Raw genomic sequence first — 19,899 nt, forward strand, 5'->3', positions numbered from 1 at the left:
GGTGGAATAGGAGTGTTTTGAGGCCGCGGCGAAATGATTGGAGATTTTGGGTCATCCGAAGCTCAGGGGGGAGCTGATTCCATAGGACTGGCGCTCCCACAGAGAAGGCCCTCCCCCTGGGGGTCGCCAGCCGGCATTGCCTAGCTGACGGTAATCACTGACACACCAGAAAAAACACTAAAAGATGATAGCTCTGCATCTGGGCCTGACAAAATTCTATCAAAAAAGGGTGTTATCAAATGCAATGAAATAAATTAACCATAGATTCATGTATAAACGAATTTTTGTATTTTTAAGACAAATTATTGCATATCCTGGTTTTCTGATATTTGATATTTGTTTGTTGGGTGGTTTACAACCTCACAATGTTTCCAAATACTTTTTGATATGCCCATGAAATCCTGATTGAAATCCTGCCCCTAATGTCTATGGAAATTCTCAGTCATCCAGGTCATGGTTGTCCCAATGGTATTTTTCCAAAAAGCAACTGTACTTAGCTTTTCCTTGAAGACTGAAGAAGCTTCTTGGATGAAAAGCTTCTTCAGTCTTCAAGGAAAAACTAAGTCCAGTTGCCTTTTGAAAAAGCACCTTTGGGATTTCCTGCCTCTAGCTGTTCTTTACCTTGTCCAATGCATGATGTTGTGTGTCAGTAATTAAGAATTAGCATGAGAAACCCATTTATTGTTTCATTAATCTGGCCAGTGCAACAAACAAGAGACATCCTCCATTGACAAATATCCAAAATACTGTGTGATTCCTATTATTCTTCTGGGGTTGGATGCTGTTCACTCCTTACTTACAACACACACAAACACACTTCTTTTTTTCTTGGCACAGAGTTGGATATTTTCTGATCAATATGGAATGTGGCAAGGAAAGAATTCAGATAGAGCTGGATAACGAGCTCTGGGAAGCTGGAGATAACCAGCTACAGCCCATAACATCCCTCTCAAAGGTCAGGCAACCACATCAGAGAAGATTGTGGGTCAGTCACCAGAACCCAAGCAACTTCAAGGCTTGAGATTGCTCCTCAGAGAGAGGCCTGCTTAGCCATGTGGTCTTAGAGGACAGTGCCACACCTCTTAAATAACAGATCCAGAGGAGACTGTGTGATCAGTGAAAGGCCCGTGTTCTAGCTATTTAGCCCACACTCCAAAATATATCCATGGGAACCTGCTTAACCCAGCAGGGTTTAGGACAGAGTAAACCACTGGGAGGGTGTAAGATAGTATCTCATTCTGGCATGTAAACAAGGAAAAATTGAAGAAGTGAGAAAGAAAGTTTTCAGGGGAAAGAACTTAAAGAGCTACAAAAAAAAGTTCCCTTTCTTTCATTGAGTAGGCAGTGAAAACTCTCCAATTATTGACCTGTTTGTGGAGGGCTCCATTGTACTCCACAAATTGTATTAGTTAAGACTTATTAGCAATCTTCAGTGCTGCGCTCTTGAATATATGAGTAGGCTTTACATTCTTGTTCGTTCTTATTTGAAGTTGGGAAAGATTTATTTTGGTTTGTTACTGTGCTACAAAATTTCCGTTTCACCGAATGGGTACTTGGGTCTTATATAAGTCACTACCAAGCAAGGCTTTGATTCCTACTTTCCAAAAAGTAGTCTCAGCACCCTTATCTGCCAAAATTGCAGATAAGGAATCCATTAATGAGACCTATAACCCAGTGCAGGGATTAAATGGTGGAGTTCTGAAGGCTGGAAACAGACCTCCCTTCATCTTCTCTTGCAAAACTGCCAATCCCAGTCAAATCCTTTGACAGAAAGAATGTGCGAACAAAGCTTGCTTGCCTAGAACTTTTGAAAGGAAGAAGCCCTTTTTCTCTCTGCCCTCCTTGCCTCCCCTGTGTATAGCTGGAGCAGGGTGGGATGGGGGTGGTAAGAGCTGCATTCTTTGCCATGGGCTGCGCTCCACGGCTTTGCTATTGTTGCAGTTCATGACATCAACATCCTTGGAGTTGATTGAGTTCCTCATCTGTTGTGAATCAATAAAAGACAGATGGGGGTGGGGAAGAAGCCACCCAAAGAAGCTTTCATATCATTCATGAGTCTGGCCCTTATATCTGAGAAAGGAGGAAGCAGGGGTTCTGCCAAAGGGAAACCAGTTTTTGCATTCTCTGTTCCAAGGGGGAGATTTCATAGACAATGAGGCCCTCCACAGTTAAAAGGAATCTCCATTTTTGGAGGCATTGTTCCATCTGAAGAACTTGCAGCAATTGGAGATTCTGCATGGTGTGGAATCAAATAAAGAACACGAAGCTGCATGGAGAATTTTTCCCCCTGTCAAGTTAGATTGATAGTTTTTGTTAAGGCTTGGGGCTCTTTGCCAGAATTTTGTGACTGAGATCTTTCTGTGTACTAAGTGGCCACTGCTTCAAAAGCCTTGAAAAGATATTTAGAAACCTTCCATCTCCATATTGTGCTACTAAGCAGTGACCTTGTTTAAGCAGTCTCCTGGAAAAGGAGCAGCAGAGTGGTGCCAGCTTGTATGAAGTACAGAGCAGTGGGCCTTCAATAATTGAGAAATAATTTATAGCAGACACAGCCTCTCCCCCACTGCCAAAGAGAAACAAAGCCTACCTATTTTGGGGAGGCGTTCTTAATGTATAAAAAAACATATGGGATATTATTGTATCACGTTCCTTCATCATTGTAAATCACAGCTAGGCTAAAATTTGATGACACTGAAATCAAAACTATTAACTAATTATATATATTTTTCTTATAGGCTCCCCCTTATCTTGGATCAACCAAGTGTTGATCCATTGGTTGCGAAAGAAATTGATTGACCAGCTTGTCACCAAAGTCTGACATCATGGGCTGAGAAAGAGTGACTGATCCAAAGTCACCTAGCCAGCTTTCGTGGCTAAGGCAGGACTAGAACTCACATCCTACTGGTTTCCAGGCCAGCACCTTAACCATTAGACCAGGGGCTCCCAACTGGGGGTGCAAGACAATATTCCAGGGGGTGGAAAAACTTGGGTTTAGAAGTTTCAAAATTATAGTGTATATGCATAATTCGTTGCCATTATTTTGAACTTTTGTAAGGGGTGCGAGAATATATCAGAAGCGTTATAGGGGTGTGGGGTATAGAAACCAGCTCTCAGCTAATTATAATACTAGACTAGGGTAAAAATAAAATTATAAAGGAATAAATAACATTTCTGCCATTAGATGGAGCTCTTGCAATTAGCTGTGAGAGCAATGACTTACAAAATCCGAGAAGAAAATCTGTCTTCCAATTTGCCAAATGTTTTGTTTGTGAAAGAGAGTTCTGTTTTTCTACTCCATTTTATTGTGTTCACTTGATACCCTAAATCACAAACTAGCAAGCCGTATTTTAGCATAGTATGATATGTAAACCCTACTTCATGGTTCAGTGCAGTGGTGGGATTCAAATATGTGAACAACCGGTTCTCTTGTGGATGCCACTTCCGGAAGTCCATTCTGGGCCTGGGCAACAAAAAATTAGCTACCGGTTCTGCCGAAGTGGTGCGAACTGGCTGAATCCCTCCACTGGTTCAGTGTATTGTGAAATTGGGTTACTTTAGCCAAATAACCATGGCTTAGTTAACTACAGGTAAGTGTGTTAAGGGAACAGTCAACAGCCCTCTTAATTTCTTCCCATGTTTTAACCCTAATTTTTTGTAACCATAAAACAGGAAAAAAAAATATCTGCGGTTGTTTCCAGTCACATGTCTTTCCACCCCTCTGTGGCTAGCATGGTTGCCCACAGTTAATGATGTGTGTGACTTTTAAGAAAAGAGACTTCCCTTAGGACGTAACTGTTTGGGAAGCCATAATTCTTCCCCACCTTATAATTAAGATAAGGATTAAGAACTCCAAATCTTGTATACAAGGGCTTGTGGGGGGGAGGGGGGAGTACGCCTTTGTGTCAGTATTGAGACTGCCTGGACAAGTCCCTGCTGTTTTTTTGGCAAGGTTTTTTGGAAGTGGCTTGCCATTGCCTGTTTCCTCGGACTGTAAGAGAATGACTAGCCTGAGGTTATCCAGCTGGTTTGGCGTCTCAGTCAGGATTAGAATTCACAGTCCCCTGTTCCTATACTGGTGCCTTAAGCAATATATCAAACTGGCTCTCTATACAGGGTTTTGATCAATATATTTTTCTTCTTTGGGGGGAAAAAAAGAAAAAAAAACCATTTAATTTCCAGGCAAATGAATGAGAACAAGTTTTTCTAAATCTAGAATAAAATTTGGTAGAGCATTAAGTGATATTTTCTAGAACTGGATGTATTGTCTCTAAACATGGTAGTGTTTTATCTACCTGAAAAGTAGATTCATGGGAGAGATAATTACTCAAGACAGAAGTTCCTTGAATTCAGCAAGGTTTTCTTCTATGCATGCGGTTATAGCAGGCTTTTCACGACAGCCACAGTGGATAGAAATTTTGAACACTCCAGCCCCAACACATCTAGAAAGTTTCCAGTTGGAAATCTGTCTCTGTATATATTGCAAGCTTTAGCCTTATCTTCAGATGGGCTAACAAAAGAGCATGAGAGGTAGTGGCAGTTGGCAATGTTATTTTAAACCACTGTTGTACTTGTCTATCACTTCTAGATCTATTGTGTGAAATTCATTTTTGGTTTGTGAATTTCTTTGATTACTTCTTTAAGTTTTCAAAGTTTCCAAGCTCATAAGGAGATGGGAGTTTGATAGACAGCCGAACATTCCACTTCCAGACCCAGTGAAATCTGTTGGGCCAAGACTGTGTGACAGCCATGCTTTTCATGCCTAAAAGAGGACTACAACTTATAGTCTCCTGATTTCTAGTCACTACACCAAACTGGATTGCATGTCTTGTATATCAGAGGTCCCCAACCTTTTAGGCACCAGGAACATGGAGAGAGATTTTCCCATGGACCGGAGGGGGCGTGGTTTTGTGTGCTGCCTGCATCTTGTGGATGGGGCTTTCCTTGTTTGTGCAGACCGGTTGCTGGTATGCCGTGGCCCAGTACCGGTCCACGGACCGGGGATTGGGGACCCCTGTTGTATATGACAGAGGTTGGGGATTTGTAATGCTCCAGATGTTGCCTAATTACACAATCCAGCATCCTTTGTTCTTGTCCATATTGTCTGGAGTTTCTGGAATCTGTTGTTAGTGATGTTAAGAGAACTATAACTTCCTCACTCTTATATCGTGTGAAAGGAGATCATACAAACCAAACATTTTTGCATACTTCTTTATGTGTGACTTCCAGAAAGAGTGGAAAATCTTTCGCCCATTAACTGCATGCAACCCAATCCATTTCTTCATGGTGTCTGAAGTCCCCTTCAAGTGAATGTCTGAATATCTGCATTTTTGTGTCATATTTAGAAAAAAGCAAGGTCTTTGGAAATAAATTAAAATATATATTTTTTTAAAAAAGAAGAGGAAAGTTCTGACTATTTTATCTCACCACATCTGTCTGGATACAGATGGGACTCAGGTAACTCAAATAACCCTTCTAGAAGAACCACTGCTTTCTTCCCCAAAAATGTCACTGGGCCTTTGGCATATGAAGAATAGCTCTTTATCCATTGAAGATTTCCTCTTCTGTTCAGATTCCTTTTATGAGATAGTCCTGTATAGGTTTACGTGCTGGCTGCCTGATTTGTTAGACTTCAAGCTACTTATGTGAAAGTGGGGGGGGGGGAAACCCAGTCTTTTCCAAATAAAAACTTGTTTAGGTTTTACCACCTGGTCCCTTTGCTCTCAGCTTAATAAAAGAGGAAAGGCAGATCAGTTTTACCCCGTTCCTTCTTTAGTACAGAATGACTGTAGAACATTTTTTGAAGATGAAAAAGCCTTTTAAAAAAACAAGAAGTTATTCTGATTTTCTTTAGATTACCTCCTTTCTGCGCTGCTTGGCTGACCCTATTGGTTGAGTTTGTCATGCATGTTGTATAATCAGCTCCTTGGAAATGATTTTGCATTAATACGCCTATTTGCAAAATATTTTAATTAGCCCAAGGAAAACCACAATTACCAGAGTTTTCTTTTCAGCCCGTATTTCCATATGTCAGTGAGCCCACCACACTTAGAAGGGTAGGAGGAGTTGCAAAGCTTTTCCTCTATGTAACACAATCTTTTTATTCCAGCCCCCATCCTCAAGGTAATTGAAGCAAAGGAGAACAGAAAACTATAGTCCAAAGAATAAAAGTACATTTGAATGCAGGTCACGCAAATATTTACAGCAATGAGCTTGGGAAATTTCTAGAGGAAACCTTATTAGTGACATTGAGGAGGAAGAGGGATGCAAAGCATTTTCTGTGGCCAGTGTACTTGTTCTACCCTGATCTTTATCACCCGTCCTGATATACTCCACTTCTGTATTGTCTGATTTAATTCAGTTGCTAAGATCAGGATTATCCTGCCTGGCTGCTTTGGTGGTCCATGCAAACCAAACTTTAAAGCTACATTCCTGAAAACAAGCATATGCCTATCCTCCCCAGTCCCTTTTGGCATTCTTATTCTTTAGCCAGTTCTACAGAGACCTGAGCTACAGGAGGCTCAGAGACCTCTCTGTTCATTATGGAGAAGTATTCTGTAGCCCACGACGTCATTCCACCCATTGCCTGTCTCTAAAACAAAAAACCGTTCAGATATGCTCTTATCCATTCACCTTATTCTGGTGATTATAAATGTAAGAAATGCTTTCGTGGTTGAATGGGGCCAAGAGGCCGAGTGTGTGGAAAACCTGATATCAGTAAGAAGCTTGCTGCTTGAGGCTGCACTTATGACCTTGTTCATCCTCATCATTTAGCAGTAGGATATACAAAGGCAAAGGGACACGGTGGCTCAGTGGGTTAGGACGCTGAGCTTGTCGATCAGATGGTCGGCAGTTTGGTGGGTCGAATCCTGAGTGCCACGTAACAGTGAGCGCCTGTTACTCGTCCCAGCTTCTGCCAACCTAGCAGTTCGAAAGCACGTCAAAATGCAAGTAGAAAAATAGGGACCACTACGGTGGGAAGGTAACAGCATTCCGTGCGCCTTTGGCATCTAGTCATGCCGGCCACATGACCACAGAGACTTCTTCGGACAAGCGTTGGCTCTTCGGCTTTGAAACAGAGATGAGCACCGGCCCCTAGAGTTGGAAACGACTAGCACACATGTGCGGGGGAACCTTTATACAAAGGCAGAATACGATATTCATGATTTTCCTTTTTTTCTCTTTTTTTGATAGCATGCAACTACTGGTAATGCTGTCCCCTTTCATTTTCCCCTATCGTTGAAACACAGTCCTATCATTCTCTTGTTTGCTCTGGCTGGACCCTCGTTTAGGTCTATGTGTTGCCAACCCTCACCTGTCTGGAATGTTTTCCTTGAAATATAAAAAAAAAATACTTCAGAGAGTTTGAAATGACAAGTATGAGCAGAAGTGGCTTTGGAAAACTTGGACAGCTTAGTGTAGCTAAAGCATCTTTGGGATAGCTGTTAGTCATAATTACCAAAAATAAGATTCTTGAGGCAGAAGTAAAGAAGCAGGTCCCCCCGCAACCTCCCAGTCCCTTGCAAGCAGATATGCTCCTTGTAAGTGATGGGGCTGGAAATAATAGAAAGAGCTGGAAGGCTGGCCTAGAGCACAGCCTCCCCCTTATTTTTGTAATTTTCTCTTTTGCATTTTACCAGTAAAAGTTTTTTCACCCCTGTGCATGTTGATAATGTTGGTGACGCTGGAAGAGTCTTTAAGATCACTGTAGTGTCAGAAGAATCCAACTGCTCAAGTTGCCTGTTTATTTTTACTTACATGCATTGCCATTTTAATCCCCACTTGCCCAAAGGGCTTGCAGGAATTAGGGTTGTCAAGTGATTATAAAGCTGCAGCAACTCAAAAGAAAAAAAAAACTGTTCAAGCAGCCATCCTGAACAGACCTGCCAAGAAGATACCATCATTAAATAGACCCCCATCAACTGGATTCTATTCTAATGCTTTTGCTTTGCTAATTAGCTTAATTATTCTGAAATTCTAGTAGCTATAGTATTTATGTTTTTCTTTTAGATCCGGAAAAAAAATGAGGAAACCTGCTCAGCTAGGTGATGACTTTCACACTTTAAAACATGATATTTCAACGGTGGAATAACAAACTGCCTGTGTAGGATTGGGGATGTTAATGCTTTTTTTTTTAAAAAAAAATTCCATTCAGTTGTGTCTGATTCTAGGAGACTGCGTGGACAAGTCCCTGCAGTTTTCTTGACAAGGTTTTTCAGAATTGGTTTGCCTTTGCCTCCTCCTTAGGGCTGAGATAAAGTGAATGGCTCAGGGTCACTCAGCTGGCTTCATGCCCAAAGTAGGACCAGAACTGGCTACCTTCCTGATGTTTTAACCACAACACCAAACCGGCTCTCCATGTTAATGTCTGTATGCATATCTAAATTCTGAAGGTATTTTCTGTTTCAAAATGAGCGGCATGGTGGCCTAGTGGTAAAGACTCTCACCTCCCACTTGGAAGGTTTGAGAGTTGAATCCTAGTTAGTGGCAGATGTTTCGCTCCTAAGGCACAAAGAAAAAATATCTGCTGCGAACACCGCATGACGTCAGGAAGGGCATCCGGCCAATAAATGCTCAGTACCCTCCTGTCACTCTGATTCTACCCCAAATTAAGGGATTACAGGTTCATAAAAAGGGAGTATTTTCTTTTTCCTTTTTTTAATGTTAGCCACCAGGAAAATTCTCCTGGTTAAAGCACCAAGCTAAAAACCGGGAGACCGTGAGTTCAAGTCCCACCTTAGCCATGAACGCCAGCTGGGTGACTTTGGCCCAGTCACTTTCTCTCTGCCCAACTCACCTCGCAGGGTTGTTGTTGTGGGGAAAATAGAAGGAGGAAAGTGTGTTGCATATGTTCTCTGCCTTGAGTTATTTATAAAACTAATAAAAATGGGTTACAAATAAATAAATTAATAAATATAAAATACAAATGTTGGGTTTGAAGAATAGCAGGTAAAATATAGTGCAATAATTATATACAAGGAAATTCAGAGGATTTTTACAAAACCTGCCAGTATAAATAATGATGATTGATATCTCTGGGCCAGCTTCACCTAACCTACGTGCTTCAGATATACAATGATTACTTTAACCAGTTGATCTGGAGGGACTTATACTGAATAAGTGCTTTTTGCTCTTGAGATGATGATGAAGATCCTAAGATATTACAAAATTGTATGTGCAATCATTACAATCCTGTATTATGAAGGAAACTGGCTGAAAAATAACCAGTTAATTTTTATGCATTACAAAATCTGCATTCAGAAAGGGTTTTATTTTCAGTATGATTGTCCTTTTTAATCAAGAAGGCATTAATCACCTTTCACAAGCATGGGACCAGTTGCAATTTGGCTGATTTAATCATCCAAAAGGGGAGAAGTGGCCCTCACATCTCCAGAAATCCTATCCAGATCTTGAACTAAAGTATCTGACAAAATGCCACATTAATAGGATGTGTGGTTACTTTCTTGTGATCTTCCCTCATATTGGTATCCAAATTGGGCCAAATCAGATCAACCCTTCCTGCAAGGAATGCTGAAAATTGCTCACAGCAAGTTCACTGTATTCTTTGTAAGATTCCTTCAGGCATGCTAAATAGCTGACCAATTTGGAGGGCTCAGGACAGGGGGCATTCCTCTGTTCTGGTCCTATTAGACCTCTCAGCGGCTTTCGATACCATCGACCATGGTATCTTGCTGCGGCGTCTCAGGGGATTGGGAGTGGGAGGCACGGTTTTACAGTGGTTCTCCTCCTATCTCCAGGGACGTTCGCAGTCGGTGTTGGCAGGAGGGCAGAGGTCGACCGCGAGGTCTCTCATTTGTGGAGTTCCTCAGGGGTCGGTCCTCTCGCCTCTCCTGTTCAACATCTATATGAAACCGCTGGGTGAGATCATTTGTGGTTTTGGAGTTGGGTATACTGATGATACCCAGCTTTTCCTTTCGACCTCAAACCACCCCAGTGATGCCCTCAACGTGATGTCCCGTTGCCTGGAGGCGGTTCGGGTCTGGATGGGGAGGAACAGACTTCAACTCAACCCCGACAAGACCGAGTGGCTTTGCATACCTTCATCCCGGGTTTATTCGGACATTCCACCTCTCGCTATGGGGGGTGAACTATTACCCCCCGTAGATAGGGCTCGCAACTTGGGAGTCCTCCTAGATTCACGGCTCACCCTGGAAGACCATATAGGAGCTGTGACTAGGGGGGCTTTCGCCCAGGTTCGCCTGGTGCGCCAGTTGCGGCCCTATCTAAGCCGAGATGATCTATGCACGGTCACTCATGCGCTCATGACCTCTCGACTAGACTACTGCAACGCTCTCTACATGGGGCTGCCCTTGAGGACCACCCGGAAGCTCCAACTGGTACAGAATGCAGCCGCGAGAGTTGTGTTGGGAGTCTCCCGATACTCCCACGTTACACCTCTGCTCCGTGAGCTGCATTGGTTGCCAGTTGCCTTCCGGGTGAGATTCAAGGTATTAGTAATCGTATTCAAAGCCCTACATGGCAGGGGTCCGGAGTACCTGAGGGAACACCTGCTGCCGGCATCGACTTCCCTCCGCCCTGTGCGTTCCCACAGAGAGGGCCTCCTCAGGGTGCCACCGGTCAGAGAGATCCTTCTCTGTGGGCGCCCCGGAGCTATGGAACCAGCTACCGGTTGAGCTCCGGACGGCGCCCGACCTTCGCTCCTTTCGCCGCGAGCTAAAAACATACTTTTTTGAACAAGCTGGCCTGGCCTGATGAGGGGATTGGGGGGGGGTTTGCTATTGTTATTTTATTAGGTTTTAAAGATGTATTTTAGTATGTGGGTATTTATTTAATCTTGTTTTAACTTTTGTAATTTGTATTTTTATTCTTGCCCTGTTCACCGCCCTGAGTCCTTCGGGAGAAGGGCGGTATAGAAATAGTATTAAATAAATAAATAAATAAATAAAATTTACATTTTTCAAAAGCTGTTCACAAAAATCCAACATATTAGGTAAAACATGCTAAATCTTTGAATTAGTTTTCAGAGAGTATTTAAAATGGTGTCGTGGATAGGACTGAATTAGTTCTGGAGAATCAAGCTCAAGTCCATCTTCAGACATAGAAACGCAATGGATTACTTTCGTTAGGTCACTTTCCCTCAAACCAATCCATCTTGTAGAGTTAGTTGGTGCTATAGAAAAATTGCAGGATGAAGTATTTGCAAACCAGTAGAGGGACACGGTGGCTCAGTGGGTTAGGACGCTGAGCTTGTCGACCAGAAGGTCGGCAGTTTGGCGGGTCGAATCCCGAGTGCCGCGTAACAGAGTCCCAGCTTCTGCCAACCTAGCAGTTCGAAAGCACGTAAAAATGCAAGTAGAAAAATAGCGACCACTACTGTGGGAAGGTAACAGCGTTCCATGCGCCTTTGACGTCTAGTCATGCCGGCCACATGACCACGGAGACGTCCTTGGACAAGCGCTGGCTCTTCGGCTTTGAAACGGAGATGAGCACCGGCCCCTAGAGTCGGAAACGACTAGCACTCATGTGCGGGGGAATCTTTACCTTTACCTTAGAGAATAAATTATATAGAGAGATCTAACAGATAAAAATGATTCTTGCTTATATTTCCTACCCATAAATGTCAGTTCCTTTTGTTGATGCCCAGTTGTTTTACATTCAGATTCCTGAATGGCTCCATTATCATCCGAAAGAAAACAAATGCATTGGCTGCTGTGTATGCGAAAGAGAGCATCATAATTGGTTCAGTTGCATACTTCATTTAGAAACTTTTTTTTTTCACAAAGTAGGCCATGAAAAAGTGGGGTACTGGGAGAGTAAGCAAGGTGAATAGAATGTCAGGCAAACACAATGCCTTTATTTAAAAACTCTGGATCTACCACCTCTGCCTCTGGAGGAAAAATGCCAGGCATCTGATGTGTGGGGGCTTTTCGCTGGTGGCAGAGAAAGCGAAGGGAGGCGGGAACAAAATAAATGTCAGGGTTTTTTCCCCCCATTTTTCTGTGCATGCCACTTTATAAATGGAGGCATCTCTGATGGGAAGGAAAGCAAAGATACTGAACCAGTGCCCAACACTGATGGGAAAGGGGGATTTTGCCTGCTGGTTTTGTGGAAATGATCAGTTGAAGAGGGGAATATTTGCAGCCACTGTTTTGAGGAAAACTGAAGTGAAGAATGGAGCTAGTCCCAAGCTGGTACTCACAAAGAACAGAGTTTAGAAGGCAAAGCAAAAGGAACTGGAAAGAAAGAAGAGACCAAAGGGATGGGTCAGGTGCTGTTCTGTGCACAGCAAGGTGAGTCTGGCCGGCTTGGGAGAAGGGCCAGTTACAGATAAAAGCCAGAAAGCCATGCCTTTTGTTAGGCATATGGTGTTAGCCTACAATGTTGGGTTGAAAATATATTAACCATAATGTTATGACTTTAAGAAGTTAATTGGCCAATGGGTGTGTAAGTGTTCTCATGGCCATAAGAGGGAGCTAGTAACGTAGCTTCTCTCTCTCTCTGAATTCACTGATCTCTACTATTACTGTTTTTGCTCTGCTGTTGGTTTACTACTGTTGTAAACCTGAACTGTGTATTGACCTCTGGACCGGTAAAAAGACTTTGTATTTTGGATTACTTCTTGGACCGTTACTATTGTGTATGACCTGGACTGTTTATTTTTGACTGTGCATTTTTGTTCTTACACCACCTTAAAGTAAACTACTTTTTGTTTTTACAACTCAGTGTACTCTTGTGTGACTCTTGCTGCTCTCAGTACCCTTCCTTGTCTGTGCAACTCTTTGGTAGCACAAGGAGACCCTGCACAACAAATTTCTTAACACCCTTATCCATTGGAGCACCAGGTTTCTGTTGTCATCACCATCAGTTGTTCTAACTATTGGGATGGCCACTATAATTTCAGAATGACCACAGGACTGTTCCTGAGAAAGCAAGGAAATATCTAAATATATGCCACCAGAGAAGCAGAAGGGAAAGTGTGCACTGAGTATATTTCTTTATCTGGTAACAGATTATTTAATTATCTGTCTATTCCTTTCAAAGAAACATTATTGTACTCATTCTAAACTACAGTTAGAGACAACCTAAAGGAGTTTGCCACTAAATTACTTCTCTGGTAATATTCTGACTTGGAGCTGAGCACAATATCTGTGACCAAGATGCTTCCTTATAAAGTCTTCATAGAGTTGCAGATTCCCGTGAAAAACATTGTTAAATGTTTCTCTCAATTTGCATTCAAACATACAGATCCCACAATTTCTCAATATACTAAATTGACACATTTTTTCCCCTTCTCTTTTTCTAGAACTCTTGGGATCAACTAAACGGCTGAATGTGAACTACCAGGATGTGGATGGGTATGTAATTAAACAAAGACAAAAGTGTTCATGATTTAAATGGAATTTTATTATTTGGGTTTTTAAAATATATATATGGCTGCCTAATTTGAAGATTAGACCATAAATTAAAAATGAGGCAAAATGAGCTACTTCAATTAAAATATAAAAACTTGGTTATAATAGACAACCGAGAAATCCCATTCATGTACCTCTCAACCTGGGAAATTCCCATCATCCCATCCCCAAAGTTTGAGAATAACCCAGGTTTTTAATGCCTTTCTAAAGACAACAAAATAATATCCAAAGGTATTTTGGGGGGATTACTCCAGAGTGCAGTTGCCACAGTGGAAAAACCATACTTCCTGGGTCCCACCAAATGGCATTGATTCAGGGAGGGGACGCAAAATGTGCCCACAAATTGGAGCGTGTGGGATGAGCCAATATTATAAGGAAGAGTCAGTCCTGCAAATAACTCAGGTCTTCATTATGAACATATGAAGAATTTGTAGTTATTTCTTTCTCCATGAGTTTGTACTCTGATTACAAGCTGAAGGATACTACTGGATATGTTTTGTCTTGTGCCTTGCCATTGACTCCCTGTATGACCTTGTGTCCATCGCTTCACATTATGAATGCAAAACACAAATCTAAAATAGAAATCTGTTCTTAAAATGCTGCAGGCAGATACTTCATTCAAATTATTAGTAGCAAAACATCCTTGTGTCCTACAAATGGGTATAGTTTGTAACCTCCCAAATGGCTGGAAATTCATGGAGGGCAAATGAGAGAAAATCAAATTTGAGTTTGCATCAAGAGAGATTTGGGATCTGCAGCCACAGACCCTTTGAAGAAATATCACTGTGTTTCCCAGAAAAAAAAATCCAAATCACTTCTGAAGAAGTACAGTAATTTCCCAGAGAAGGTACAATACAATGCGATTCAAGGCTGAGATCATATCATGCATACATAATTCAATGGATTAATGCCATAGCTGTTTAAATGCATGAACATGTAGCTAATGATCCTCAATCATTACCTATTTATATAGCACCAATACAATATTATTTCCCAGTCCTGATTTTAAGTGGAACAGAATGCTTTTCTAGTTTTCTTACCACCTCCTTTTATTTTTGCAGACCAATTGTTCTAGTTTAGTTAGTTTAGTTTATTAATATTTCTATACCGCCCTTCTCCCGAAGGACTCAGGGTGGTGTACAGGGCAAGAATAAAACATAAAGTTACAAAAATTAAAAAGTTATTAAATATATGCCCATAAAAAACAATAAATACATTAATAAAACCCCCAATAAAATGATAATAAAAACCCCTGCAATCCCACCCTCTAATAGGGAGATTGCATCTAACTCCCACAAATTTTCAAATGAATGAGGCAAATATGGCTTTGTGACAGTCTTTTGACATTCTAGTTAGAAGGAATGCCTCAGATTCTGAGGTAGATGCAGTCTAAGACAGGGGTAGGCAACCTCGGCTCTTTTATGACTCACTCTTTTATGAAGTCCATGAGTCATAAAAGAGCCGAGGTTGCCTACCCCTGGTCTAAGATAAATGTCTGTATGAAGAAATGTGATGGAAATTTTTCAAATATTCCCCTCCTCAATGAATTGTGGGGTCTTGGGACAAGTAAAATACAGAACAAATAAACTAGATGATCAACCAAGAAATCAGGTCCAGGCCTGCTACTAGGTAAAAGGAGGAAGCTATGTGAGGCAGTAAGCAAAGGGCAAAAAACTTAGACTTCTGTTTTGTTGTTGGGTATGTTGCCAGGAATAGAGCGATGTGCTTGAGCTATTTCTGCCTCATTTGCCAAAATAACCTGACTTTGTTTACACTACATGTTGATTGGGAGAGTTTGCTGCTTCCTCTTAGGCAGAAAAATGTCTTGAGATGGGCTTGCTAGAGATCAGATGCTGACAAAAAGAGATAAGGTGAAAAATTCTGAGGAACAGTCATAAAATGTCCAAGATGAGTCTTGACTGGACTGTAGGAGATATTTAAATTGGAATGTACTAGCGTTGCAATCTTATCCACTAAAGATTAATAGTAGTAGTGATAGCGGTCTTTTTCATAGGCATCTTGCCTTACAAAGTAATAAAATATGGCATCAAGCAATCAATATATCTCAACAATCCAATGGAAACCCCCCCCCACACACAAAAGCTTGAATTCACTAAAGCTGACTTAAATTTTAAGTTTAATTAAAGGATTCTAAAGCCTATGGGGCAAAGCAAGAGACCTTGTACAGCCCAGGAGCAGTTTAGAATAATTTTTTTGACATGCTTTTCTGTCAGTGGTTCACAAACATGATGAGTTGAAGGTCGGTTCATAGGTGCATCTCTTCCAACATTTTTTCAGAAAAAGGGGATCTGTGGATACCCCTGGGAGGGGGGGAGAAATTTTAGTTCTGGGCAAAGAACTTAAACTATCAACAAGGGTATTATTACTTCTTGATACTTTTATTCTTTATATGCCAAATACAAACTTACCGAGTGATGGAAATGGTAATGTTGCAGTTCACATGAGAAGAATCATTCATACACACCCATATCAAATATACATAAATACATAATAAATTTATGTTTGGAACGCAGGAAATAAAAAATTTATGTAACTTTTATAAATTACTTTACCACTAGGAATTTGCCAGGACTTCACTTTTATAAGATGAAAGAAACCTTCTAGAAACTCACACATTTTGAAACTTACAAATTTTAAAACTTTTAATGCTTCTGTGTTTGGTAAAGTTTACATTTCTATCAATTTGTAATGTATTTAATGTATTTATCAGTGCAGAGTTTAATCTAACTAAAAAATCTTAATAACTAGTATTTCTTTAATCATTCTAAAAATGAATTCATTGTTGAGCTATTGTATCTTAAAGCATTGATTACACCCATTCCCTTGTCAACAGTAGTTGTTCTCTAGTGTTTCCTTGCTTTCTGTAGACTAAATGTTGTATTATATTGTATTCCAAGAATTGAAAACAAATAAATTAAATGTTGTTCCAGCTATTACCATGGTGTATGGTTTTAGTGGTTCAGAGATATAGATAGCTACATGTCAAGAGGACGTTGAGTATATCTCACTTTGTCAGTTTCTCATTAGGTGGACTTCGCCAAATCACTTGCTTCAGGTTCACTGATGCCAATTCTAATATGGGGAAAGATCTGGACACAAGCAAGCCTGGATAACATTAAAGATTCTAGTGGGTTAATGTTCATGGTTCAGGCAATTTTCTCAACATTGCCCCTCAGCTCTTCTCCAAGATACATCGTGGGATCTAGCAGTGATGAGATGGGCATCTCTGCATTCGTGCTATCACTGCTCCATTTGTCAAATAGCGTCAGTGTTGTGAGGTGATTCTCCAGTCTCAATTGTGTCTCGATTTAGGGCTGAATGAATATTTCAGAGTTGCTTGATGGGCTGTAGGAAAGCTTAGTGGCAGGCTGAGGGGGCAGAAAGTGAAACCTTTTATTGGTTGTTTCAGTAACACTGAGAATTTCAGCAGGAGTGGCAGGCTGCCAGTAACCTCCCCGGGACTCTCACAGGTTACCAACTCCTGCTAGGCAATGCCAATATAGCTCTAGGTGGCTATTCTTCCTAGCTCCTTTGGCCTGCCCCTTGGAATGGGCAAAGGGCTCTTTCAGATGCTCTGGCCAGTCTTCCTGGCTGTGAGAGCTCTCCTTCCCATTGAGAGGTTACCGTGGGGATAATTGGAGCCTCCAGGCCTGCAGCAGAAGCCCAGCAGGAGCTGACTGCTTGCTGGCTGCCTCTAGCTAAGGAAGGACCTCCCTGATGGAGAGTATCATTGTGCACAGGGGGACTGGTGGTGTTGGTATTCCTTGTGTTAATGGCTGCTATTAAATCCTCTCAGACAGGCTCCTACGGGAAGCCGAAAGACACAACTGCTTCCAATCTGCGAGATGGATGCCCATCATTATTGAACAGTGTCAGAGGGCTGAACCAGGCTGCCACTGAGGTTGCCCTCCACACTTTTCACTCCTGCTGGGGATAACAGTGCTGCGATCCGGGGCCGCATTGCTGCAGAGGTTGGGTTCCCGTGGGTCCCGAGCAACCCTCCATCCTTTCCAATGAATGAAATCGGCGTTAAGCAATGGGAAGGCGGGAGCCAGCGGGGGAGGAGGGGTATGGATAAACAAGCCTCTTTCACAAACCCCAAACACAAGAACTATTCATCCTCAGTGGCCTCACACACTCTGGCAATAGGAAAATGGTGCTGGGAAAGAGACGGCCATAAGCAGGACAAGTCCAGGGAGGTAAGGGGAGGGAGGAGTGATGCTCCCCCTACTGAGACACAGCTGGTCACTTGTCCCAAGGCCAGCATTAGATTTTTCTGTCTGACCTTTTGGGTGCTACTCTGAACACACACACACACACACACACACACACACACACACACACACACACACACACACACACCCCAGTATAAGAAGTAACTCATTAGACGGCTTAATCTTCCTACAAGACTGCTAGTATACTTTTTTTTTTAATTAGAGAAATGAGGGGGAAAAATCCACTCCCACCCCCCCATATTTCGATGAGCAAAAGATCCCTTGTGTCTTTATGAGCTGCAAGGCTCGCTTGAGGCAGGCATCTTAGTCCTTTTCAGATAGGACAATGATTAAAAATATAACACTTGCTGAACATCCTCTTGCATGCTAGTTACTGAATCTTAAAAGCACCCTAAATCAGAATATACAACTTGGGAGAAGTGGGCTATAAACATGCTGGGTACCACAGTTTAAAACTAGATGGGGCCAGGGCAAACAGGTGGATGAGATCAGTATAACTGGATTCAGAATGAATGAAAATTACATGGAAGGAATTAGATCCAATGAAATGGTTACTCCCCATTTATTTAACATTTCTCCTCCCCTTCCACCTTAAACCTTTTGAAGAGTCCACTTCTAAGACTATATATGGCTCAGATTATAGCTTTTATTTTAGCCACTTGGTGCTATGTTATGTCCTTCCATCTCTTCATAAAGTGAGCAGGGTACCAAAATGCAGACACCAAGTCGCAACATAGCAGCTTGCTCAAAGTCCTTTATTTATTAGAGCCAAGAGGGGATTGTTTGTGTCCTGCAGAACCATGGCAGCAGACTTTCCCATGTGCAAGAGCGTATATATAACAAGGTCTTCAAAGGAAAATGAAAAAGTTTGTGAAACATTAACAGGACAATGCCAGAAAAAGAAACGTGTCATTAAGCATTCTGGGCTTGTTTGGTCAATGCTGAAAAAGTGTAAATGGCAACACCTCCACAAAGAAAGGAGCTTACCAGAGCCTCTTACTGTCTGTGATTTTAGAATCTATTTGCCAGGACACTGTAATGCCAATATTTCAAATTAATACGTTCCAGAAATACTGAAGTATACTATGAAGTACCATTTTCCAGCCATCATAGCAACTAAATTTGTTGAAAGTTATGGTCAACCACATCTGGAATACATCATATTGGGAAAATGCTTCCTTTTCTCCTCAAAAATCAATAGTGGTCCAATAAAGTCCCCTGTTTCTCATAACAACTCTGTAAAACAGATTAGCCTAAAAAATAGTGGCCAGCCTAAGGGTAGCTAGATAGCTTCAAAGCGGAATAAGAGTTTGAACTTGGCTCTTGTCCAGTTTTTATACTGTACTGTCCAGTGCTGGCTTTCAAACCTTCTATATTGCTTCCGTATCTATATGGAGGACTAGAGTCACCATTAAAGCACAGTATCACCACGAAGAGGATGTGCAGAGATGAATCATGCCAGGGTGGATCGTGTGCCTAAAGGGAGTTAAATTTTTGTGGTATCAATCTTAGTAGTCTTAAGTTCTCAACATATCTCCTAACAGGGAGCATGCCTGAGTCAGGCCAGGTCACGTTATATGTTCAGGAACCACCGAGGCTTGCTCCATCAAGGGATCTTATTCTTTTTTTTTTTTCTTGGTTTCAGGTTTTCAGCTTTGCACCATGCAGCCTTGGTTGGAAGCCTGGAACTTATCTCCCTGTTGCTGGAGGCACAGGCCGTTGTGGATATTAAGGACACAAATGGTAAGACATTTGCCTATTCTGGCTTCTCCCCGTGCGTGATCAAGAAGGAGAAAGATCTTCTGAGATGTTCTCTGTAGTAACCGCCGCTGATGTGGGGAATTACACTTGTCTCCCTAATGATAATTGTCATTTGCGAAGAATGTGATAGACAACATTGCTTCTAGGGATGTAATAGTTTTATAATATTTTGGAACGAGAACAGAGGGCTGCCATACTCCCATCTTTTGCCCTAGTAGAGATTGTCTGCTTGCTGAACCATCCATGGTTCAGATCCAAAAATTTAGCACAGGCAGTCCACGACTTAACAACCATTCATTTAGCAACCGTTCAAAGGTATAACAGTGTTTTTTTTTAAAAGGGACCCGTTCTCACACTTATGACTGTTGCAGCATCCCCACAGTCATGTGGTCAAAATTTGCATGCTTGGCAACAGTATTTACAATAGTTGGGGTGTCCCAGGGTCACATGATCACCATTTGTGACCTTCCCAGCTGGTTTCCAACAAGCAA

At 41.7% G+C, this 19,899-nt stretch overlaps 1 protein-coding gene across 2 annotated transcripts in view; it reads left to right on the plus strand.

Moving 5' to 3' along the window:
- The window catches only part of CASKIN2 (CASK interacting protein 2), a 122,325-nt gene that overhangs the window by 64,621 nt on the left and 37,805 nt on the right, over window positions 1-19,899 (plus strand). For both annotated transcript variants that reach the window (XM_083351355.1, XM_083351356.1), the window contains exons 3-4: window positions 13,283-13,334; window positions 19,293-19,390. In XM_083351355.1, the coding sequence (XP_083207481.1) occupies window positions 13,283-13,334; window positions 19,293-19,390 (150 nt within the window). The remainder of the gene's footprint in view (window positions 1-13,282; window positions 13,335-19,292; window positions 19,391-19,899) is intronic.

The sequence above is a fragment of the Vipera ursinii genome, assembly GCF_947247035.1.
Source record: "Vipera ursinii genome assembly, chromosome: 2".
Taxonomy (NCBI): domain Eukaryota; kingdom Metazoa; phylum Chordata; class Lepidosauria; order Squamata; family Viperidae; genus Vipera; species Vipera ursinii.